The 26,245-nt window shown below is 35.5% G+C and overlaps 2 protein-coding genes and 1 long non-coding RNA gene across 3 annotated transcripts; 1 reads left to right on the top strand and 2 right to left on the bottom strand.

Annotated features, from left to right (window-relative positions):
- Nucleotides 1-8,273: 8,273 nt before the first annotated feature.
- On the bottom strand, nucleotides 8,274-9,758 carry LOC108468225 (uncharacterized). Its single transcript, XM_017769118.1, has one exon. It carries the CDS (start codon nucleotides 9,756-9,758, stop codon nucleotides 8,274-8,276), a length of 1,485 nt encoding a protein of 494 aa, XP_017624607.1.
- A 26-nt stretch (nucleotides 9,759-9,784) lies between these two features.
- LOC108468224 (uncharacterized) lies at nucleotides 9,785-11,164 on the bottom strand. Its single transcript, XM_017769116.1, has 2 exons — nucleotides 10,748-11,164; nucleotides 9,785-10,654 (listed from the first exon to the last, which is right to left on the bottom strand). The coding sequence occupies exons 1-2, from the start codon at nucleotides 11,162-11,164 to the stop codon at nucleotides 9,785-9,787; spliced, it is 1,287 nt and encodes a 428-aa protein (XP_017624605.1).
- Nucleotides 11,165-15,500: 4,336 nt separating this feature from the next.
- Nucleotides 15,501-16,233, top strand: LOC128279497 (uncharacterized). Its single transcript, XR_008269693.1, has 2 exons — nucleotides 15,501-15,666; nucleotides 15,959-16,233. It is a non-coding gene; the product is annotated as an uncharacterized LOC128279497 (long non-coding RNA).
- Nucleotides 16,234-26,245: the final 10,012 nt, after the last annotated feature.

The following is a 26,245-nucleotide window of genomic DNA, read 5'->3' as shown; positions in this document are numbered from 1 at the left end:
CGTGGATCGACTTTAAAAATGTAAATGGAGTCGCCACCAATCTTTTCCAAGGTAAGATTGGGCCACCTTAAAATCAATCGTTTTAATAGAACATTTGGGCCTATTAAAACAATAATTTTTTTTAGTCTACTAAGTTTGAGAAAATGGGCTCGGGAGTCGGTTACGTACGAGGAAGGATTAGCACCATCGTAACGCCTAAAAATTGGTACCTATTTGATTAGTTGATGACTTGATGTCGAAATTTGAAAAGATTTTAGAGTACGATCCTTTTATTTGAAAGAAAATCGGAATTATTCGAATAAAATGTAAAGACCTACTCATTTCGAAGGAGAGAATGCCATACCGAGTAAGTTAGGGTCTAACATTTCAGACCTTCGGGACTAAGTTGGTCTTCGATTTTTAAAATTCATGTATGAAGGTTCAAGAGAAGGATATTCGGTCTTCCGGGACTCAGGAAAAATTAGAACTCAGTAAGTTAGAGCTCAATCTCTCAGAACTCCCAAATAACGAAGGTTGCCTTAATTTGGAAATCACTATCCTCAATATAACGCGATGCCACACCCAGTAAGTTAGGGTGCAACGTCTCGAATTTCAAGAATAGGTTTTTATTTGAACCTCGTACAATTAGATTTAAGAAGGGTACTCGATTATTTAGGTTCAATGAGGAAAATTGGAACCCAGTAAGTTAGGGCACAATCCTCCCGAGGATCCCAAATATCGAATATTGCCTTTATTTTGAAAACAATCGAGGATACATCTTTGAATAAAAATGAATTTGGGGCGGTTGAAACTTAACAAAAAAATAATAACATGCAATATGAAAATAGCAATATAATAATAAACTTGACAGTGTATATATTAATACCTAGAACATAGTAAATGTAAGGAAAATCAACAATAATTATAACAATAATAATAAATATAATAACATAACAAACATAGCAATAAAGATATTAACGATGCGAAAATACATAATAGAAGTGAAAATAATACGTCCAATGATGATATATATATATAGTGATAAAAATAATAACTACAAGATAAATTAGTGACGGTGAGAAATAATAAATAATAATTTAGTATAAAAATAATATCCGAAAAAATAGTTTATAAAAATATTAATAAGAATAATATAGTAGGTCTATTAATAATTATATTTTAAAAAAATTCAGTGAAAAATATATATAATAATAGTAAAAAGTAGTAGTAAATAGTAAAAATGATACAAAAAATGTAATAAATAAAATAAACTATATTTAAAATAATTAATTTTTAATAAAATATATATAAAATAATAATTTAAAATAAATAATAAAAAAAGATTATTAGAAAAACAAAAAAATACAAATAATATGATAAGTATAATAAAAAATAGTATAATAAAAATAGCATAATAAATAGTAGGAAAAAAGTATTAAAATTAATAGTATAATATGATAAAGTAGTAATAATAAAATAAAGAATAATAATACCCCAAAAAAATAATTAATTTTATGATAAAATATCAAAAAAATAATCGAAATAGGGCTTAATTGAATTAAAAACTGAGATTTTGGGGGTGAAATCGCAATAAAAAATAGGCGGGGGACAGATTAGGCAAGATGCGAACAAGGGGACAGAATAGCAAAAATTCCCCTCTCCCAGTGTACAACGTTTAAAACGAGATTAAAATGAAAAGGCGCGTAAATGTCTGGGACAAATTAAAAAAAAACATAATAAACACAGAAAGAGCTCAATCAAACGACCCATAGCAATGGGGAGGACCTAATCATAATAAAACCAAAAAAATGAAGTGGTGCTATTCTTTTTGTAATTAAAACCAAAAAATGATGGTATCGCCATATTCTAAAACCAAAATTAAAGACCCCTCATTTCATTTGCCGAAATTGAAAAGAAAATAAATGAGCTTTCACCCTTCTTCCATTTGCTAGGTAGGTGACCACGCCCATCATCGCAACTCCTCCACATGTATGCCATGACGGTGGCTGGAGAGAGAGCCAGGTAAGGTCCCTCCAATCCTTTCTAAAATCCCTTTTAAAAACTCATTGTATTTCAAAAGGAAGGAAAAAGATCCGCGATAAAACAAAAAACTTGAAATAGGAGGACTATAATCACCTTATTGAATGTATGGAAGTTCCGTTTCAAAAAACTTGCTATCTTTCTTTCTTTTATGTATTTCTCTCGATTTAGTAAAAAAAAAAATCCCCTTTTACATTTGTGTTCTCGACTTTTAAAGCCTTTTTACAACCGTTTTGGTGGCCGAATGTTCGGCCTCTCTTCATAGGTGTAATCGCAGATATCTCAGAGGTAGACGAGCGCATGACTCGGAGATGCGCCACGTGCGGCACTCGGACTCGGGGCTTGCGGCGCTGAGAAGTGGGGCTAGGGTTTTGCTTCTTCCTTTTTCTTTTGTGTTCTGTTAGATCTTGGTAATGGGCTTGTATTGGGTTTAATTGTTTGGGTCTGTGTTTTAGATGTAAATGGGTCTTGGGCCAGGTAAAATTAGGTCCAACAGCTGCCCCTCTTTGCTCATTATCGTGTAACGAGAATAAAGCAAAGACTTAGAAGGGTCAATTTTGCCTGGCCCCGTCATGTCTTGACTTCTTAATTGTCTCTTTTCTTCAAGTAGCCTCGTTTTAACCCACTACATCCTATTGCTTCCGGATGTTTCATTGTTGTTTTGTAGAGATACGATCTACTCCACTATTGCTCATCGATGATAAGATCTGGTATGTTTAGCCTGCTCCACTCCTGCTCAGTGAAGATAAGGCTGATATGTTTAACCTGCTTCACTCCTACTCAGTGAAGATAAGGTCAATGGTTGGAATCTGCTCCATTGCAGATACATGGAGATAAGATTCGTTGAAAACGTGATCTGCTTCACTCCTGCTCAGTGAAGATAAGATCTGCTATGCTTAGCCTGCTCCACCCCTGCTCAGTGAAGATAAGGCTAACATGTTTAACCTGCTTCACTCCTGCTCAGTGAAGATAAGGTTGATGGTTGGAATCTGCTTCATTACTGATACATGGAGATAAGATTCGTCGAAAATGTGATTTGCTCTGCCTCTGCTCAGCGAAGATAAGATCTGCTGTGTTTAACCTGCTTCACTCCTGCTCAGTGAAGATAAGGTTAATGGTTGGAATCTGCTCCATTATCGATATATGGAGATAAGATTCGCTGAAATGTGATCTGCTCTGCCCCTGCTCAGCGAAGATAAGATCTGCTGTGTTTAACCTGCTTCACTCCTGCTCAATGAAGATAAGGCTGATAAACTCTGTAATTTTAATCATTCTTGCTACACTGTCCACTGAGGGATTCATCTGTAGAAGAAGTGATTTCCTAGAATTTATTCTTATGCCAAATGACTAGGACGCTATAATCGAATGCTCCTAACTAGACGTATATGATTAGGATGCCATGATCAAATGCTCCTAACTAGATGCATTATGAATGCAAAAATGTCATGAGAATGATTCATTTTGACTTTTGGGTTGTCATCGCTCGCTGTTTGTCATGGTAACAACCCTGATGTATGTCTTCTTGTTCAAATCGATAAAAAAAGACCTGAAGATGCGGTTAATACCTTATCCCTCACACGTTTCTAGCCCTTTAAACCTGGTGAGTTTTAAATAATTGTCCTGTTTCAGGATCTTGTATTGTTTAGAAATCTTTCAGAGTAATATGTAAAACCTCTTTTTGAGAGCATTGTTAGTTCATAATCATTATTTCAATAAAATGCTTGAAAAAGATTATAAGGGTAGGTAGAACTGAAATTTATTCGAGTCAAAATTCGCGAAAGATGTACTAAACAAAGAAAACATTCATTACTTGAAATAAAAAAAAAAATGGATAAAAAGAACAAATAGGTGCCCCAGATTCTGCAGTTTGAGCTTCTCTGCACGAACTCCTCGAAGACCATTCTAAACTTGGCATGTGCTTAAGGGATCTATAGCATTTTATAGATGCCCCAAGATGTAGCCCATCCCTTCTTTGTTGATTCAAGTATAGCGAGACTGTCACTTGCCCTAGTCTGAATCGAAATTTGAATTGCCTTTTGCGGGTTTTCAATTCAAAACCCCTTTGGTCTCAAGGCGCCCTTTACGGGTTTTCACCTTGGCCCTTTTTTTTTTAGGCTCCCTTTACGGGTTTTCACCTCAGTTGTTTCAAGCAAAATATCTTTTGACAGAATCTGAATTTATCGGGTTAGACAAGCTCTTGCCATCCATCTCTGCTAATATCAATGCCCCTACAGAGAAAGCCTTTTTTACCACATAGGGTCCTTCCCAATTTGGCATCCATTTTCCCCTGAAATCTTTTTGCATAGGGAGAATCTTTTTCAATACTAAATCTCCCTCATGGAATACCCTGGGGCAAACTTTTTTGTTGTAAGCTCGCATCATTCTCTTCTGGTACATTTGACCATGACGAATAACCTTCAGACTCTTCTTTTCAATCCGGTTTAGTTGATCATAACGGAATTGGATCCATTCTGCTTCGTCTAACTTCAGCTCTGATAAAACTCGGAGAGAAGGAATTTCAACCTCAATAGGTAAGAGTGCCTCCATCCCATAAACCAATGAAAAAGGTGTTACCCCGGTAGAAGTTCTGACAGATTTCCGATAAGCATAAAGGGCGAATGAGAGCTTTTCATGCCAATCTGTGTAAGTTTCAGCCATCTTCCCCACAATCTTCTTGATATTCTTATTAGTTGCCTCTATTGCCCCATTCATTTTCGGGCGGTATGGTGACGAATTGTAGTGCTTAATATTGAACTGACTGCAGACTTCCGCTATCGCGCTATTATTCAGATTCAACGCGTTGTCAGATACGATCCTTTCTGGCATACCATAATGTCATATGATTTCCTTCTTCAAAAACTTGCTAACTGCCGACTTCGTGAAATTAGCGTATGAAGCTGCCTCTACCCATTTGGTGAAGTAATCAATAACCACAAAAATAAATCGGTACCCTTTAGAAGCCTTCGGCGAAATTGGCCCAATGACGTCCATGCCCCACATCGAGAAAGGCCATGGAGAAGTCATGACATGGAGGGGTGAATGAGGCACATGGATTTTGTCTCCATAGATTTGGCACTTATGGCACTTCTTAACGTAATTGATGCAATCTCCTTCCATTGTGGACCAGTAGTACCCGAATCTCATGATTTGCCGAGCCATCGTGAAGCCGTTAGCATGTGTCCCACAGACGATCATGAACTTCTTCTAGGATTTTCTTTGCCTCAACGGCTTCAACACATCTTAGCAACACTTGATCCTTCCTCTTTTTGTACAGGATCTCTCCGTCTAGGACATAGTCACTAGCTAACCTCCTCAATGTTCTTTTATCATTTTCGGTTGCTTGATCAATGTATGCCCGGTTCTTCACATATTGTAAGATATCATGATATCAATGATGATCATCTCGCTCTTCCTCTTCATCGATATTACAACAGTGAGCTGGAGCCTCAAAAATACTCATCTGAATTGGCTTCATATCCTCCTGTTCATTTACTTTGATCATGGAAGCTAGTGTAGCCAAGGCGTCAGCCATTTGATTCTCGTCTCATGGGAGGTAATGGAAGGTGATATCTTCAAACTCCTCAATTAACTCCGGGATTAACTTTCGGTAATTGATCAATTTGGGATCTCTTGTTTCCCATTCGCTTTTAAGCTGATAAATTACCAATGCAGAATCTCCATACACTTCTAGCACCTTGATTTCACGGTCTATAGCTGTCCGAATTCCCATGATACATGCCTCGTATTCTGCCATATTATTTGTGCAGTCAAAATCCAACTTGCAAGTGAATGGATAATGATCTCCATTTAGGGATATCAGTACTGCCTCAGCTCCATTGCCAACGGCGTTTGATGCCCCATCAAAGTTTAATTTCCAAAGACGATTCTCGGGCGTGTCTTCTTCAGTGGCTGCCACATATATTAGATCTTCATTGGGGAAATTAAAATTCAATGGTTCATAGTCCTCCAAAGATCTGCTAGCTAGGAAATCTGCTATTGCACTCCCCTTCATAGCCTTTTGGTTTACATAGACTATGTCAAATTCAGATAGCAGAATTTGCCATCGGGCCATTCTTCCATTCAAGGCGGTTGACTCCATTATGTACTTGAGAGGGTCTAACCTTGAGATTAACCAGGTCGTATGGTACAACATACTGCCTCAACCTTCGTGTTGTCCAAACCAAAGCACAGCATAGCCTCTCAATTGGGGGTATCTCATTTCACACTCAGTGAATTTTTTACTGAGGTAATATATCGCTTTTTCTTTCCTCCCAGTCCTATCGTGTTGGCCGAGCACACATTCCATTGAATTATCAAATACTATTAAATACAATATCAATGGCCTACCAGAGCTAGGTGGTGTTAGCACTAGGGGACTGGAAAAGTACTGTTTAATTTTCTCAAAAGTTTTCTGGCACTCATCATCCCAAACACCAGGTTTATGCTTTTTAAGAAGGTAGAATATGAGGTCACACTTCTCAGTTAATTGCGAGATGAACCGAGCAATGTAATTTAGTCTCCCCAAGAAACCTCGAACTTCCTTCTGAGTGCGTGGCGAAGGCAACTGCTGTATAGCTTTGACCTTATCAGGGTCGACCTCTATTCCCTTGTCACTGACCACGAAACCAAGTAACTTCCTGGACCTAGCTCCAAAGGTGCATTTTGACGAATTAAGCTTTAATTAGAACTTTCTTAACCTCAAAAACAATTTCCTCAAAACTCGCACATGCTCCTCTTCAGTTTGGGATTTCGCAATCATGTCGTTAATGTAGACCTCGATCTCCTTGTGTATCATGTCATGAAACAAGGTTCCCATGGCTCTTTGATACGTTGCTCCCGCATTTTTTAATCCGAATGGCATCACCTTGTAGCAAAATGTCCCCCATAAAGTTATGAACGTGGTTTTTTCCATGTCTTCCAGATGCATCTTGATCTGATTGTACCCAGAGAACCCATCTATAAAGGAGAACAGTGAATAACCCGCCGTATTATCCACTAGAGTGTCAATGTGAGGCAACAGAAAGTTATCCTTTGGGCTGGCCTTGTTTAGATCTCTATAATCTATACACATCCGCACTTTCCCATCTTTCTTAGGGATAGGGACGATGTTGGCCACCCACTCCGGGTAATTAACCACCTGTAAGAAGCCAGCATCAAACTGTTTTTTGACTTCTTCCCTTATTTTCATTGTTACATTGGGTCTCATTCTTCGGAGCTTCTGCTGAATTGGCTTGCACTCTTCTTTTGTGGGGACACGATGTACTGCGATATCGGTACTTAAACCGGGCATATCCTGGTACGACCATGCAAAGACATCTTTAAATTCTTGCAACAGTTCAATGAGGTCCTGTCTTGTCATCTTGCTCACACAAGTGCCAACTTTCACCTCCTTCCCTTCTTTCAAGGTTACATTTTCGATTGTTTCCTTGTGAGGTAGAATCTGTTTCTTTTCTCGCTCCGCCATCCTTAACAAGTCTGGAGATAAACCACAATCTTCATCATATTCAAAATCTTGAGTTCCCTCAGAGTACATGTCTTGCTCAAAAGGAGATTCTGGATTCGTATCAGCATTGCTCATGATGTTGACATCTGGGGCCTATTACGGGTGCAAGAAAAATACCCAAAGAAAACAAAATAAATAATTATTTTGTATGGTATGATCGTGTATGGAATGAAAGAAGGAAAGAATAGTTGCTCAAGCTGAAATATGAAAATGTATTTTTTATTGAAAATAATGTTTGAACATGAGCCTATTTCACAAAAGATTCTTATTGACCCTAGGCTAGAAGACAACAAGTGGGTTTTGAATATTACTTTGTGTTATCTCTAAAGATTACAGGAATTTCTTCCATAATCCAGTTATTCAAAACACTCCCAAGCTCATACGGGCAAATGCCCGATAAATTCCTTTCCATTGCTTCTTCTTCAAATGTGGCGTTGATGTTCCAAATTCCCATCACTTCCTTGACCATTCCTTCTTTTATCCTCTCCTGTGCAGAATGAATAAACCCTCCAAATACAACTGTTTGGGAAATGTGGGAGAAGCTCATCGGTTCCCACCTGACTTCTGTCCCACTCAATCTCGCTCTCCGCTGTTCTTGTTTCCTTTCAAACTCCTTCTTCACTTAGCCTGTATCTGGCCTGAATCCCAAACCGAAGTGATCCCTCTTGCCAACCAAGACTGGCACTCCAACTTGTCCACAGAGGTGCCTCTCAAGTCCTCTGCCAGGTAACGCCCATTTCCCAACTGTCAGCTATAGGCTCATTTTTGTAGCCCCTGATATCTTAGGTATCGGAATCCTGCTTCCTTTAGCTATAAACGTTGCATTTACAAACTCTAACGATCGAAATGAACATTCAACCGCTTCGTTGTCATTCTCTACGTAGGGTGTATCACTGGTAACTGACGTAATAATATCCTCCTCCGCATTTATTATTATTAGCCGACCCTCAGTAACCATCTTTAGCTTCTGGTGCAGCGAGGATGGTACTGCCCCAGCTGAGTGAATCCAAGGTCTTCCTAATAGACAGTTATAGGAAAGCTTAATATTCATCACGATGAAATCTACCTCGTACGTGTTTGGGCCAATCTGAAGAGGTAACTCTATCCTTCCCATTACTTTCCTTTCTGTGCCATCAAATGCTCTTACTATGTTCTGACACGTCTTCATATGGGAACTGTCTATAGGTAAACTGTTTAATGTAGCCCAAGGCAGCACATTTAATGTGGACTCATTATCAACTAGTACTCCGGGTAGTGTATACCCCTTGCAACGTGTAGTGACATGCAGAGCCTTAATAGACCCCTCACCCCCTGGTGGTATCTCATCATCACTGAAGGAGATGAAATTGTCAGCGCTTATGTTGCCGACGAGACGGTCCAATTTGATAACCGAAATGTCATTCGCAACATAAGTTTCGTTCAACACTTTCATCAATGCGTTGCGATGGACCTTCGAATTTAACAGCAGAGCCAATACCGATATGCGATCCGGTTGTTGGTGTAGTTGCTCCACAACACTATACTCATTGTGTCTTAGGAACTTCAAGAACTCTTTAGCTTTATTTTCCATTACTGGCTCATTAACCAGTGGTTCTGATCTCTCTATTTGTTGCTTAAGCATGACGGGTTTCCCTTTTGCTGGTTCGACTTCTGTGTTTGGCGTGTTAATCAAACCCTCCTTCTCTGAAACTACTATACTACAGCTATAATTCCAAAGCACACTATGGCTATCTTTATAAGGGGAAGCTGTTGGCTTCTGGATTATAACTCTTGGTGTGACTCTTGCTTCTACTTCACTAACTCTGGGCTTCGAAATAATTTTTACTGGACGGCTGGCTCTGCAGCCTTCTTCACTTGACTCTCCTCCTAGAGAGCATACATCCTCCTTTTCGACAGACTCGAGGAACTCCAATTCCTTATTATCCATTAGACCCTGTACTAGGGCCTTGAACTCAATACAATTCTGGATTTCGTGATATCTTTCATGATGGAACTCACAGTAGTTTCGTGTATCTTGGATTTTATCCCCCAACCCCTGCGGGACTAAACCTCTATTCTGCATTTCCTTCCAAACTAGCTTCAATGGGGTTCTCACCTCCTCGATATTCAGCTTGACTTTCCTCCCCATATTCTCAATTATCGCGTTTACCCCTTTATCAGTGTGACTGGGCAACGGATTTCCCGTACTAGATGTATCATCGAATTTTACAACACCTGCTTTGATAAGCCTTTCCATGCACCATTTGAACGAGGTACAGTTTTCTATCGAGTGCCCTGTAATCCCTGTGTGGTATTCGCACTTAGATTTGTGTCGTACCACTTAGGGTATGGGGGCTGCAACGGCTCTAAGTGGAAAGGAGCCACTACATGTGCATTAAACAGACTTTTGTACAACTCCCTATATGTCACTGGTATGAGAGTGAATTGAAACTTCTCTGTGTTCTGTCTCGTGTTAGGCTCCCGCCTTGGTGAGGCCTGCTGGCCTGTGACTATCGCCCTTGACTGATTAACAGTGGCAGGTTTTGCGTAACCTGAGCTCACATTACCTAATTCATTCTCTCTTTTCTTCGGGGTTAGCCTTCTCATGTTCTCCCCAACTTCTATTTTACCCGATCTTATGGTATTTTCTATCATTTCGTCAGACATTACTATGTCCGTGAAACTCTTGGTTGCGTTACCTAACATGTGAGTAATGAAAGACGCCTCCAATATATTGATGAAGAGTATGGTTGTTTCTTTTTCTAGCAACGGTGGTTGGACCTGTGTAGCGACCTCTTTCCATCTCTGAGCATACTGCTGGAAGCTTTCACTTGGCTTCTTCTCCATATTCTGGAGTGTGATCCGATCAGGTGCTATATCCGTTATATGGTCGTACTGCTTCATGAAGGCTTGAGCTAGGTCCTTCCACGACTTGACTTGGGTCCTACTCAATTGATTGTACCATTTCGCTGTAGCCCCACTCAAACTGTCCTGAAAACAATGGATCAACAATTGATCATTGTTGACATACCCCGTCATCCTTCGACAAAACATCGTAATGTGAGCCTCAGGGCAGCTAGTTTCGTTATATCTTTCAAACTCCAGCATTTTAAACTTCGGGGGAAGTACTAAGTCCGGGACCAAACTCAGTTCCTTTGCATCGATTCCGCAGTAATGATCAGCATTCTTTAACTCCTTGAACTTTTCCTCCAACCATTTGCATCGATCCTCAAATCATTTTGGGACCTCAGCCTTTGTCTTTTCCACCTCTGCTGCGGCGTCGAATTCAGGGACCTGAGGGTTTGCCAGATTATCTCTAGGATTGGTGTTCGATCCTACTAGAAAGTTTACTGGTGCCGAGGTACCAGTTTGATAAAGAGGTTGGACATTAACAGACACCATTGGTGGTTGTGTTTGTATGTTCACTGGCACAAAACTTGTAGGACAAGCGGAATCCTCATTGTCATTTCCCGTGTCCACCATAGGGCCTTTTCCTTTGTCAGACCTTCCTTTAAACAGCTGTGTCAGCTGGCTTATCATGTTGTTTTGTGATTCCAGCATGTTTCTCTGGGACTCCAATATTTGGTCTCTTATTTCCTGCTGGATTTTAGCCAGCTGCTCTTGCATCTGAGCCTGCAGTTGCTCTTGCATCTCCTTTTGCATTTGCTCAAACCTCTAATCCATATCCTTTGTTTTCCTTCGTGTGTAGTACCAGTGTTCCTGGGTAACTAGATAAATGACTGCTAATTAATAGGGTTCTTTTATGTATATGATGTTATGCGATGCAATGCAATGCAAATGCATGATATGAATGAAAAAAGGTGTCAATTTGATTCAATTTTATTTAGAATAACTTTATTAAAAGACAAAATCCTTTACATAAAAATAGACTACATATACGGCCTAGCCCTTATGCCCAGAGCTCTAACTTTTTTAAGAAGTTCAGCTAGCTCTTGATCTCAGTTCGACACTGACTCATACCTTACACTCAACACATCAGCTTGGACTGCCAGGATTTGTAAATGTTTCGCCACTTCTCGAATCTAAACTATAGCTTCTCCCATGAGGTGATCTCTATCTCAAACCTTATTCTGAGACCGGTGAAGTTGCTCCTCCAGTTGCTCACTATTTGCTTCTAGTGATTCAATTCGGTGTTCACAATCCTGTAGTGCAGCCCCAAGTTCTTCTATCTTCCTCTTCAGATTCTCGATCTCACTTAAGCTAGCCTTTAATTCCATTACAGAGTTGCGACTACGATGCTGATGCAATGCCTTTTCTAACTCTGTTATTCGAGCTCTTAACGTTTCATTTTCGCTTTGGCTCTCTGATGTAGTTCTTTTCAAGGCTTCCTCTCGTGCTCGAGCATCACAAAACCTCCTCTTCCATTGATCGGGCCCATGGGTTACCGGTATGAACTATCTTGCTGTATATTGCCTAAGCACAAGCAATTGAGCATATCCAATGGCTCCACAAATCCCAAGCAAAGGGACCCAATCGAAACTCCCACATTGAAAAAGAATTTTGTTAGGCATCCACCAAGGTGTTTTCCACTCAATGTCCTCTCCCTGGAGATTCCGCAGGAGCGCGATCCAGTTTTCTTCCGATATTTCATCTTTTCTGGGTGTAGCTGCTATCTCCTTTAATGTGGAATAATTCTTAAAGAAAGCTCGATAATGACCTTTGTCTATTTTCCAAAAATGATTGTGAAACCATACTAGTAATAACTGTGCACACCCTATAAATCTGCCCTCGCCGGTCCTTCTACACGCGTTCAAGGACCTGAATGTCTCAGCTAAAATTGCAGGAACTGGGGTGACTCCCTTATCAAGTCGGTCGAATAGATCCATAACCGCCTCATCAACATATCCCAATAACCTAGGGAAGAGCATCAACCCGTAGATACTTAAGGCAAAGACGTCAACTTTTTTCTTCATATCAGGATGTGCTAGGATCAAATCTCACAAATTCTTCCACGGGATACACTTGCACTCCCCTTTCTGCTTGATCCTTGCCGTAACCCACTGTTCGCTCATTCCAGTAATATTTATTAGCTTCTTCCAAAACGCCGGAACATAAGCAGCTCTCGAATAGGCCTTATCGACTTGAACCTTCGGATAATTTAATAAAGCTGTATACTCCTCCACCGTGGGTGCTAAATCCACCCTCCCAAACGTGAAGCAACTATATGCAGGGTTCCAATACTGAGCAAGGGCCCGGAACAAGTGTTCGTCTATTTTGATATCAAGTAGGTACGATAGATCTCCATAGTTGCAGTAGAACAACTGTTTAGCCTCATCATCCCACTGATCCCATATCTCCTTCAATTCCTGATGATTATTTTGAGTCACGCTAATGCGCGTGTAATCTCATAACTCAGATTTGTGTCCCTCAGCTAGACTGTCTCCCTTCTCTAATTGTGTTATCTCTGACCATTCACGGACAGCCGCATTATTTTCTACTTTATCAAGAAATTTGTCCCCCATGACGAGCTTTCTAATTCAGAAAATTGAACACGAATTGACACCTTTTAAATGTGGAATGACATGCAAATATGGCAAAACAAAACACAGCAAGTTAGTATCATATATCAGAAACATAACTCAAAGTAAAGAAAATAGAAACAAGCACCTATTAGGGGTAATCACTAGGGTTTAGCGTAGTTCTTCCAAAGGTAGGCCCTTAGGGTTCCTCTATATGTGGTTTGGTTCTAGAGTTGAGGTACCTGAACCCGCAGATTCCTCGATCCTCGCCCATTATAGGCTCATATAGACTGAGTTCAGTTTAGGGGGATACATTTCCCTATGGTTGCACGGGGGTGAAAACATCACGAAGACATAGGTACGGATGTATCCCGAAAGCGATCCACTATCATCCACGAAGGTGAAAACCTCACGAAGGAAATAACTTCTCACTCCCACTTAAGAGGTGTGACCACAACGATCATGCAATGCAATAACAGAAGATATAAAAGAACTTTGGAAAAAAAATGCAGAAAAAAAACATAACACCAAACAGATGAAATGCAATAAGAGGATCGTAGACTCAAAACCAAATTCAACTTTCGACAAAAGACAAAAAGTAATCAAATCGCGGCTTGACTCTCTTATTGGTCCCCAGCGGAGTCGCCAAGTTGTCGAAACCATTTTTAAGTTTTGAAAAACGTGGATCGACTATAAAAATATAAATGGAGTCGCCACCAATCTTTTCCAATGTGGGATTGGGCCACCTTAAAATCAATCGTTTTAATAAAACATTTGGGCCTATTAAAACAATAATTCTTTTTGGTCTGCTAAGTTTGAAAAAATGGGCTCGGGAGTCGGTTACGTACGAGGAAGGATTAGCACCCTCGTAACGCCCAAAAATTGGTACCTATTTGATTAGTTGATGACTTGATGTCGAAATTTGAAAAGATTTTAGAGTACGATCCTTTTATTTGAAAGAAAATCGAAATTATTCAAATAAAATGTAAAGATCTACTCATTTTGAAGGAGAGAATGCCATACCCAGTAAGTTAGGGTCTAACATTTCAGACTTTCGAGACTAAGTTGGTCTTCGATTTTTAAAATTCATGTATGAAGGTTCAAGAGAAGGATATTCGGTCCTCCGAGACTCATGAAAAATTAGAACTCAGTAAGTTAGAGCTCAATCTCTCAGAACTCCCAAATAACGAAGGTTGCCTTGATTTTGGAAATCACTATCCTCAATATAACGCGATGCCACACCCAGTAAGTTAGGGTGCAATGTCCTGAATTTCAAGAATAGGTTTTTATTTGAATCTCGTACAATTAGATTTAAGAAGGGTACTCGATTATTTAGGTTCAACGAGGAAAATTGGAACCCAGTAAGTTAGGGCACAATCCTCCCGAGGATCCCAAATATCGAATACTGCCTTTATTTTGAAAACAATCAAGGATAAATCTTTGAATAAAAATGAATTCGGGGCGGTTGAAACTTAACAAAAAAATAATAACATGCAATATGAAAATAGCAATATAATAATAAACTTGATAGTGTATATATTAATACCTAGAACATAGTAAATGTAAGGAAAATCAACAATAATTAAAACAATAGTAATAAATATAATAACATAACAAACATAGCAATAAAGTTATTAACGATGCGAAAATGCATAATAGAAGTGAAAATAATACGTCCAATGATGATATATATATAGTGATAAAAATAATAACTACAATAAATTAGTGACGGTGAGAAATAATAAATAATAATTTAGTATATAAATAATATCCGAAAAAATAGTTTATAAAAATATTAATAAAAATAATATAGTAGGTCATTAATAATTATATTTTAAAAAAAATCAGTGAAAAATATATATAATAATAGTAAAAAGTAGTAGTAAATAGTAAAAATGATACAAAAAAATGTAATAAATGAAATAAACTATATTTAAAATAATTAATTTTTAATAAAATATATATAAAAATAATTTAAAATAAATAATACAAAAAGATTATTAGAAAACAAAAAAATACAAATAATATGATAAGTATAATAAATAATAGTATAATAAAAATAGCATAATAAATAGCAGGAAAAAAGTATTAAAATTAACGGTATAATATGATAAAGTAGTAATAATAAAATAAAGAATAATATACCCCAAAAAAATAATTAATTTTATGATAAAATATCAAAAAAATAATCAAAATAGGGCTTAATTGAATTAAAAACAGAGATTTTGGGGGTGAAATCGCAATAAAAAAGAGGCGGGGGACCGTATTGGGCACGCATGCGAACAAGGGGGACCAGAATAGCAAAAATCCCCTTCTCCCAATGTACAACGTTTAAAACGGGATTAAAATGAAAAGGCGCGTAAATGTCTGGGACAAATTTTAAAAAAACATAATAAACACAGAAATGGCTCAATCAAACGACCCCGCAACAGGGGAGGACCTAATGCGCAATAAAACCAAAAAAATGAAGTGGCGCTATTCTCTTTGTAATTAAAACCAAAAAAATGATGGTTGTCTGCCATATTCTAAAACCAAAATTAAAGACCCCCCATTCTCATTTGCCGAAATTGAAAAGAAAATAAATGAGCTTTCACCCTTCTTCCATTTGCTAGGGCCGGTGACCACGCCCATCATCGCAACTCTTCCACACATGCGCGCCGCGACGGCGGCCGGAGAGAGAGCCAGGTAAGGTCCCTCCAATCCTTTCTAAAATCCCTTTTAAAAACTCTGTTGTATTTCAAAAAGGAAAGAAAAAAGATCCGCGATAAAATAAAAAAACTTGAAATAGGAGGACTATAATCACCTTATTCAAATGTATGGAAGTTCCGTTTCAAAAAAACTTGCTATCTTTCTTTCTTTTATGTATTTCTCTCCTGATTTCGTAAAAAAAAAAATCCCCCTTTTACATTTGTATTCTCGGCTTTTAAAGCCTTTTTACAACCGTTTTGGTGGCCGAATGTTCGGCCTCTCTTCATAGGTGTAATCGCAGATATCTCAAAGGTAGACGAGCGCATGATTCGGAGATGCGAGACGTGCGGCACTCGGACTCGGGGCTTGCGGCGCTGAGAAGTGGGGCTAGGGTTTTGCTTCCTCCTTTTTCTTTTGTGTTCTGTTAGATCTTGGGTAATGGGCTGGTATTGGGTTTAATTGTTTGGGTCTGTGTTTTAGATGTAAATGAGTCTTGGGCCAGGTAAAATTAGGTCCAACACCTAATAATATTAGCAATTAACTTTTATTAAAACAATCATAAAACCCGAATTAAACATTAAAAAATGTTAATACTATTATCTTTTAAATATCAAAATATCTTTTATCAAATATAATTACTAATTGAGCTAAAAAACATAAATATCATATTAAAAATAATGATAAACCTGTGTTCCAAAACATATATTAAGCCATAAAAATAAACAGTAATATTTTGAGAAATAATAAAACTAGAAGACAAATATTTGGGGAGGAAAAAAAAAGAAGACTTGAAACACGTGTATTGGCTAATGTCCTTACAACAGTGTCGTTTAAAATCAAGAAGCCTTTTTGGTTTTTCTTGTCTAAATTACCAGTATTTCCTCCGCTTCGTTCTTACATTACCTTGTTCTATTTCCATCTTAGTCTGAAAGAATAAGAAGCTTTTATAGACGAATGTCGAAGAAGCTTCTATAGACGAATGTCAGCACAAAATTGCCCCCTTTATTTGAAATTCATCACTCTACCAAGTAATTGCTTTTCCTTGCATTTGAATTTTGAGGAAATATTTGAACCCACCACCATTGATAATCTAATGATATGTTTCAAAGAGGCTTCTGGGTTTTTAAGGCAATGAATGAAACTTATCTGACATTCAAATGTTAAAATTTCTTGCAATTATGTTTTTTAGTTGATTACATGTTCAAATGTTCATAGTTTTTTTCTCTGTGTATTCATCTTGTTTGAATGTAATTCAATTTGATTGTGTGTTTAAGAGGCAATAAATGAAATTTAGGACAACTGATTTTAGATGGTTGGTTGGACTGCAATAACTGATATGTTCGGTACGACTGCCGGAACAGAAGAGTTACATGCATTTTATCCCATTAGACCTGAATGCATTGCCGATGTTCCTAGCACCCGACTCCGGCTGAGGGTGTGTCCAGTTATTTGTATCGAATTCGATTATAGCTTATATTGGTTATGCACTTGCAATTTTGAGTTCGGGCTTCAGATTTGGGGTTTAAGATTTAAGATTCAAGGTTCAAAATTCAGGGTTAAAGGTTCAAAATTTAGTTGATTACATGTTCAAATGTTCATAGTTTTTTTCTCTGTGTATTCATCTTGTTTGAATGTAATTCAATTTGATTGTGTGTTTAAGAGGCAATAAATGAAATTTAGGACAACTAATTTTAGATGGTTGGTTGGACTGCAATAACTGATATGTTCGGTACGACTGCCGGAACAGAAGAGTTACATGCATTTTATCCCATTAGACCTGAATGCATTGCCGATGTTCCTAGCACCCGACTCCGGCTGAGGGTGTGTCCAGTTATTTGTATCGAATTCGATTATAGCTTATATTGGTTATGCACTTGCAATTTTGAGCTCGGGCTTCAGATTTGGGGTTTAAGATTTAAGATTCAAGGTTCAAAATTCAGGGTTAAAGGTAAAAAAAAAATACCAAATTTATGTATTAATTGCAGAAATGTCATTAAATTGAAAAATGACCATAGATTATGTGGTGGGAAAGGTCCATAAAATAATTTCTCTTTCATTCATGGACGAATCTAATTTGATGTTAGTGATTTTATAATTAAATCATCCAAAATGCGTCATAGAAAATATAATAAATATATTTATTAAAAATCATATAAAAATTAAATGATGTTTTGGTTGCAACTATAAAATTAAAAGTTTGATTATGTATAGTGTTCTTGGTTCAAATATCATCAGCGATAAATCTTTATTAATTTATAAAATATAAAAACTAAAAATAAAATCACTCTCGTAATAATATAATTTACTTTATAAAAATAAGGGTAGGTACACCCAAGATTACTAAACTATTAATAAACTTACGTTTTGATACTCAACTTCAAAATGTTACAAAATGATTATCAAACTATTCGAAAATTTTTATTTAAGTCAATAGGCTGATAAAATTGTTGTTATATGGCTTTTGCACTACCTACACAAATAGAAAGCTTTATGTTCTTTTCTTTTCTCTTCTACAATTTAAGTTTTTTTTTTCATGAAATAACTTTAAACATTGTCGAAACCATTTAAAAAAACGGGAATCAACTTGGATTTTGGAAACGAAAACGAAAAAAACGGGAGTCGCCACCAATCTTTTTTGATGAGGTGTGATCGGGTCACCTTAAATTAATCATTTTAATAAAAGTTAAGATTTACTAAAACGATAATTTTTGGTCTACGAGAATCAGAAAATGAGTTCGGGAGTTCGTTACGTACGAGGAAGGATTAGCACACTCGTGACGCCCAAAAATTGGTACCTAGTTGATTAATTAATTTTTTAGTGTCGAAACTTTGAAAACTTGAAAGACTTTAAAATACGATCCCTCTTTTTGTAGGAACGCTTGAATGTTAAAGACCTTCTCGTCTCGAAATAACAAAATGTCACATCCACTAAGTTAGAACACAACATCTTGAATTTTCGAGAACGAGCTTGCCTTTTATTTAAAATTTGTGTATTTTAACCTACTAAAAGGGTATTCGATTATTTAGAGTAAACGAGAAAAATCGAAACCCAGTAAGTTAGGGCACATTTTCTCGAATTTCTAAATACCGAATATTGCCTTTATTTGCAAAAATTCTTATCTCGAGGTAACAAGATGTCATATCCAATAAGTTAGGACGCAACACCTCGTATTTCCGAGAGTAAGCATTTTATTTAAAATTCGTATTACAATTTTAAAAGAATATTCCATTATTTAGATTAAATGAGAAAAATCGAAACCCAGTAAGTTAGGGCACGATTTTCTCGAATTTCTAAATATGGAATATTACTTTTATGAAAGAATTATTTTAATGTATCGAGAAAAAATACGACGTGATTTATAATGAAATATAAAAGCAAATTATGATACTAATACGTATAATAGCATGATAATAGGTGCGACAATATCAATAACAATAATATGAGCAATTATAAAATATGAAATAAAAGCAAGGCTAGTAATAAAAAATATAAAACAAATGCATAAAGAAAATAAAATAAGCAAATACATAAGTATAAATATATGTATATAGTAATAATGAAAATAATACAAAATAAAAAAAATACAATGATAACCAAAATGATAGTAATAATGATAATATTAATAATAATAATAGTAGTAAAAATAAAAATAATATAGTAATAGTAATAAAAAATATAATAATAATAATAGTAATAATACAATAGTAATAATAATAAAAGGTATAATAATATATTAGATAGTAAAATAAAAAATAAAAATAAAATAATAAAAATAGTAATAAAAAATGATAATAGTGATGTTAGTAGTAATAGTAATAAAGTAATAGTAATAAAGTAATAGTAATAAAAATAGTACAATGTTAATAGTAATAAAATAAAGAAAATAAAAATTGTAATAATAATAATGATGTAAATAATAATATATACATAAAATATATATATAATATAATGATAACGATATGAAATTTATGGGTTTAATACTAAGATAATGATAATAGTAATAAAAATAAAAATGGTGGTAATGATAATAATAATAATAATAATGATGAAATAATTCAATAATAGTAATAATGACAATAGTAGAAATAATAATAGTATTTGAATAAAATAAATATAAATACAAGTATAATACTAATATTAATAATATATTTAACTGATAATGAAAAATCAAGAGTAAAGAAAAGGACAAAATTGAATCTAAAAATGAAGTTTTGGGACAAATCGGGAATGAAAAAAAAAGGGGGAGGGACCGAATTGAAACGAGCGATTATGACTGGACCCCGGCCCTCATACGCAGTGTTTCGCTTGGCCAGCTATGGACTAATTAAAATCGAAATAAAATTGAAATGCCAAATCTACGAGAATAAAAAAAGGTAAAAGGACAAGATTGGAAACAGCCTCAAAAGCGGAAGGACTGAGGGTGCAAATGGACCCTCAGTCCAAAAACACGCGGATCCTAGGCACAGACAAGTCGGGTCTTCTGGTTCTTCCCCTAAAACGACGTCGTTTTGGACGCGAGGGGAGGTGAGTGAAACGGCGCCGTTTCACTAGGCTATAAAAGCCAAAAAAAAATTCAAAAAATCTTCATTTTCACCCATCTTAAAAAAAAAACAAAAAAGTTCCCCTTCCCTCTCTCAAAGCATCTGGGCTAGGCCAAGTCTGTGGTCGGAACTCTGAAAGGTTTTTTTTTTTATTTTTTTTGTATATTTTTTCTAAAATATATTTTTGATGTATTTTAATATATGTATAGAAAGAGATAGATTCGAAAATAGGAAAATTAAAAAAAAAAAAAAGAAAAAGAAAAGAAAAGAAAACCTTAGCCTGATTTTGAACTTCCTTTTTTTTCCAATTGCTTTGTTGTTATTTTTTCTTTGAATTGCTGCTGTTTTTTATTCAAGAAAATGTCCAAAGAGATTACATTGTTTTTTTGCTTGGCTTTTATAGAGCCATTTTTACAATATTATCTCTGTTTTCTTTACTGTTCTTGCATTTAATTCTGTCTTTTCTTTGGTCTTGTAGGTGAATGGCGGTGGTGGCAGTGGGCAGGTGTGCCACTTGCACTGGTGATGTGACCATGGCGGTGGGTGGGTGGTGCTGCAGGTGACGGCTGTGGCAGAAGATAAGTTAGGGTTTCAGCTTTTCTAAAACCCTAGTTTGACTAATGGGTTTGGGTTTGGGCCATTTGGGCTTATTTTGTTGTTTGGGTAGGTAGTTGGGTTAGTTTAGTGGGTATTGGGATTAAATTTGGGTTTAGTTTTTGTTTGGGTTAGGGTAGGGCTAAATTGGGCTTGTACAAACATCATAGGTTTAAAAACTAAAAATCCAAACAACTTTGAATGTTACAAATCTACAAACCAAAATCCAAATAACTTTCTTCTCCAATCTCTGACATTGACCTTCAGACAGACTTGGATCTAAAGTATGTTCTTCTACTTATCAATGGATACTGATCCACAGTACTGATTGTCGAATAGCAACCTTGTAACACCCCCTAACCCCAAGCCGTTACCGGAACGAGGTTATGAGGCATTACCGGACATATCAGACAACTTACGAATAATTTACAATTAATATAACTTTATTAGTATAATATAATAATTAAGTCACTATCTTGGACTCTCGAAGTTCAACACGTATTAAAAGAAGAACTGAACTTGTTCGCGTATTCCATTTTTTTTTTTTTTTTTTTTTTATAAAAATTTCGGCAGCATTTCTGCTTATTTTTACTTAACCCTCCTGCAGATTCAAACTAAAACAACCAACACCAATATTTCACATTCATATAATTAATATTTACATCATTAACAAAATTTTAACTTAATTACTATCATAGCATCACTCAAAATTGATTAAAAACTTCGTTCATTTAATAACTTAATGTTCCTGTATCAAAATATCATGTACTTTTCTTACTATTTCATTCAACCATCTAAATCTTATAATTCATCCTTCACTACTCAAAACAATATACATATTCAGGTGACTAAACAACACCTATGTACATGCCACTTTACCCAAAAGAAAAATATACATCACCAAGTTTGTGTTAGAGTCGGGATTGTTCTGGATGCTGAGCGGGATACTTGACTTCTACTAACCTGCGCACGGAAACAACCGTACGCTGAGTATGGATATACTCAGTGGTATTACTATAAATCAAATTATATCAACAATAGTAAAAACATAAATATTAAAATACCTAACAATTAATGTCATATGTACTAATTCATAAATCAATGTATTTTCTCAAACTTAAATTTATATCACTTATGAATATACATTTCATACTTTTCTCTTATTATCATAATTCCAATTTCAATTCGTAATTCTTCTCATTTCAATGCCTCAAATTCACATTTCAATTTTTCACCCTATTAACGTAACTCGGACTTTGGCGGATACACGGATCCAACCAAACACACCAATATGGCACCCAGTGCCTCATCGGATAGTTCAAGTAACAGTTGACACCCGATGTCTCATCGGCCTAGTCAAGTAAAGTTGGTACCAGTACCTCATCGAATCTATCCGAAGAAATATAGTGACACCCAGTGTCTCATCGACTCGAGGTCAAGTATCCTGAACACTTCCAATTCTATGGCATGCCAACTATATCCGACTCAGCCCGACTAGTTAATAGGGTATTCAATTCACTTTCTCAATCCTATATCACTTTCAATTCACAATTCAAATCACCAATCATTTTTCAATCAATACGCTTTTCAAATAACTACATATTCCATAATTCACTTATTCAATTCAATTTGATTCAATTTGCATCACTTTCATTTCCACTCAATATTCATATCAATTTTACATACTTACCTCAAGTCTTACTTACTATACATAACAATAAAAAAATTCAGCAATCAATAATAATTAAAATTCAATTATAGTAATACACACCGTAATTCTCCGTTTTAGTCCTTGATGACTTTCTCCTTTCCTTTCGATGCTGATGCTTCAGGTTCTTTGTTGGCTACGAAAATAATAATTTATAATCATCAATACAACATGATTCAATTTAATTCATGAGCCTAAACATACAAATTTAACCATTTTTAATGTATATATATAATTTCACCATTAAGCTGTCTACTTAAGTCATTGTTACTAAATTATTTATATCTTGAGCTACGAAACTCCAAATTAATATCCGTAAATTTTCCTTAAAACTAGACTCATATATCTTCTAACCATAAAATTTCCAGAATTTTTGGTCTAGCCAATTAATACAGTTTATTCGTTAAATACTCCCCTGTTATTTCATTTGACAGTTCTGACCTCTCTCTACAAAAAATAAATTATCTCATTGTACAGAACTCGAATAAGGTTCTTGTTTATTTATTTTGAAACTAGATTCATTAAGGAGTTCACATATATAAATTACACTCCATAATAATTTTTGTACAATTTTTAATGATTTTCCAAAGTTAAAACAGGGCATCTCGAAATCACCCCGAACCAGTATTATAAAACTTCAAATATCTCTTGATTCATCAATTAATTGCTTACACTGTTTCTACTATAAGAAACTAGACTCAATAAGCTTTAATTCCATATTTTGTTCATCCTCTAGTTCAATTTATAAAATTTTTAATGAATTTTCAAAGTCAGACCATTGCTACTTCTCAAAACTGTTTTGATGTAAAATGTTAATAACCAAATTTATAACACCAATTCACACCTTATTCCTATTCAAATTTCATTTAAACTCAAATTTAACTATTAAATTTTCAACATATTTTCTTAATTCCGAATTTTCCTCAATTTAGTCCCTAAAACACAAAACTTATAGCTTACTTTGCAATTCAATCCTTATTTCATTTCTAACTTGAATTCCTATCAATTTAACCCCTAATTCATCTTTTTATTCAACATGAACAATATTTAGAAATCTAATAACTTTCAAAATATCAACTTAATTTCATCAAAACTTTGTTCTAAAGCTTTTTAAAACATCAAAATTAAGTAAAAAGGGCTAAATTGACTTACCTATTAAACTTCCAAGCTTTAAAATCCCTATTTCCCTTATTTCCTTTCTTTCCTTTCTTTTTCTCCTTCTTTCTCCCCTGTTTCGTTTCTTCTCTGTTTCTTTTGTTATGTTTCTTCAATTCTTTTATGTTATATTTTATATTTAATTAATTTAATAAATATCTATTTTAATAACAAATACTAATATTACAATTGGGTACATATTTAATTTTACATTTGTACCAATAATTTTATTACAATTGTCATTAGTTAATTTGTTTCTTAAACAAAAATCTCATAATTTAATAATTTAATTATTTAATTAACAAATATCTTTTACTTAAATTATAAGTAATTTAGTATTTAAATTACAAATGTACCAATACAATTCTTACACATGTATATTTTATTACCATACAATTGTCTTCTTTTTAATTTATTTATAATATATTATCAATTAGGTAATCATAATAATTTAATATAAAACTATAATAATAATCATTAATATATATATATATATAATTTAATATATAAAACCTAAATAAAATCTTTGATTTTATTTCAATATCTCGCCTCAATTTATGTAAATGGCTTAATTGCCATTTTGATCCTTTTATTTTCTATTACTTTAGAATTAAACTTTTACCCCTTTTTTAATTTAGTTCTTTTTACTAATTATTCTAAATTAAGCTAATTTCACCTAATTAAATCTTAATTAGACACACCACTAGGCTCATAAATATTTTTAATAATTATTTTTGAACTTATTTCACTAAGACGGAGGCCCTATAACTCACTTTTCCGGTGCCCGTGAATTTCAGGTCATTACATTTCACCCCCCTTAATAAATTTCGTCCTCGAAATTTACCTGAGAAGAGATGAGGATATTGTATTCTCATAGTTTCCTCTGGTTCCCAAGTCGCTTCTTCAACATTATGATTTCTCCATAGGATTTTCACTAAAGGAACCTTTTTATTTCTTAATTCTTTCATTTCTCGTGCTAAAATTTGAATTGGCTCTTCTTCGTATGATAGATCAGGTCGAACTTCAATATCTTCTGTAGGAATTATATGAGAAGGATCTGATCTATATTTCCGTAGCATCGAAACATGAAAAACATCATGAATCCTTTGTAATTCAAAAGGTAAAGCCAATCGATATGCAACTGGTCCAATTCTTTCCACTATTTCATATGGCCCAATAAAACGTGGGGTCAATTTACCTTTCCGACCAAATCTCAAAACTTTTTTCCAAGGAGAAACCTTAAGAAATACCTTGTCTCCGACTGAATATTCAATGTCTCGACGTTTCAAATCGGCATAAGACTTTTGTCTGTCGAAAGCAGCCTTCAATCTGTCTTTGATCTTCTTAACTGTTTCCTCCGTTTCTTGAATCAATTCCGGCCCAATTACTTTCCTTTCATTCAACTCCGCCTAACATACTGGTGATCTACATTTTCGACCATATAACGCTTCATACGGAGCCATCTGAATACTAGATTGGAAACTATTATTATAGACAAACTCAGCTAGTGGCAAATATCGCTCCCAATCTATTTCAAATTCAATAATACAAGCTCGAAGCATATCTTCTAGTACCTGAATTACCCGTTCGGACTGTCCGTCAGTTTGGGGATGAAAAGCTGTACTGAAACTAAGTTTAGTACCCAACGACTCATGTAACTGTCTCCAAAATCTCGATGTGAACCGAGGATCTCGATCTGAAATTATTGATATCGGAATGCCATGGAGTCTAACAATTTCTCGAATATACACGTCTGCAAGCTTCTGCAACGACCAATCAGTCCTGACTGCTATAAAATGTGCTGACTTGGTAAGTCTATCAACTATCACCCAAATAGCATTCTTTTTGCTTGCTGACAACGGTAATCCCGTAATAAAATCCATTGTAATGCGATCCCATTTCCATTCAGGAATATTAATAGGCTGAAGCAATCCAGTAGGAACCTGATGTTCTGCCTTTACTCGTTGGCAAGTCAAACATTTACTTACAAATTCTACTATGTCTCTTTTCATCCCTGGCCACCAGTATAATTCTCTTAAATCTCGATACATTTTCGTGCCTCCAGGGTGCATAGCAAATGAACTATCATGAGCTTCCCGTAGAATCAACTCTTTAAGCTCAGAAGTATTTGGGATACAAATCCGATTTCGAAACCTCAAGCATCCACAATCATCAATACTAAAATTTTCTGCTGTGCCATTCTGTACCATCTCTCTTTTCTTCAATATTTTGTCATCTTCCAACTGAGCTGATCTAATCTGATCAAACATTACCGGTTTTACTCTTAATTCGGCCAAAAGACTCCCATCATCAGTGATACTAAGCCGTGCAAACATTGCTCTTAATTCAATTACAGCTTTTCTGCTTAATGCATCAGCTACAACATTAGCTTTTCCCGGATGATAGTCTATAACACAATCATAATCTTTCAGAAGCTCGATCCAACGCCTTTGTCTCAAATTCAATTCCTTCTGAGAAAGAAGATACTTCAAACTCTTATGATCAGTATAGATATAGCATTTTTCACCATAAAGATAATGTCTCCAAATCTTCAATGCAAAAATTACAGCTGCTAAC

The sequence above is a fragment of the Gossypium arboreum genome, chromosome 8, assembly GCF_025698485.1.
Source record: "Gossypium arboreum isolate Shixiya-1 chromosome 8, ASM2569848v2, whole genome shotgun sequence".
NCBI lineage: Eukaryota > Viridiplantae > Streptophyta > Magnoliopsida > Malvales > Malvaceae > Gossypium > Gossypium arboreum.
The sequence above is the reverse complement of the archived record's forward strand: the minus strand, read 5'-3'. Positions and strand labels throughout refer to the sequence as shown.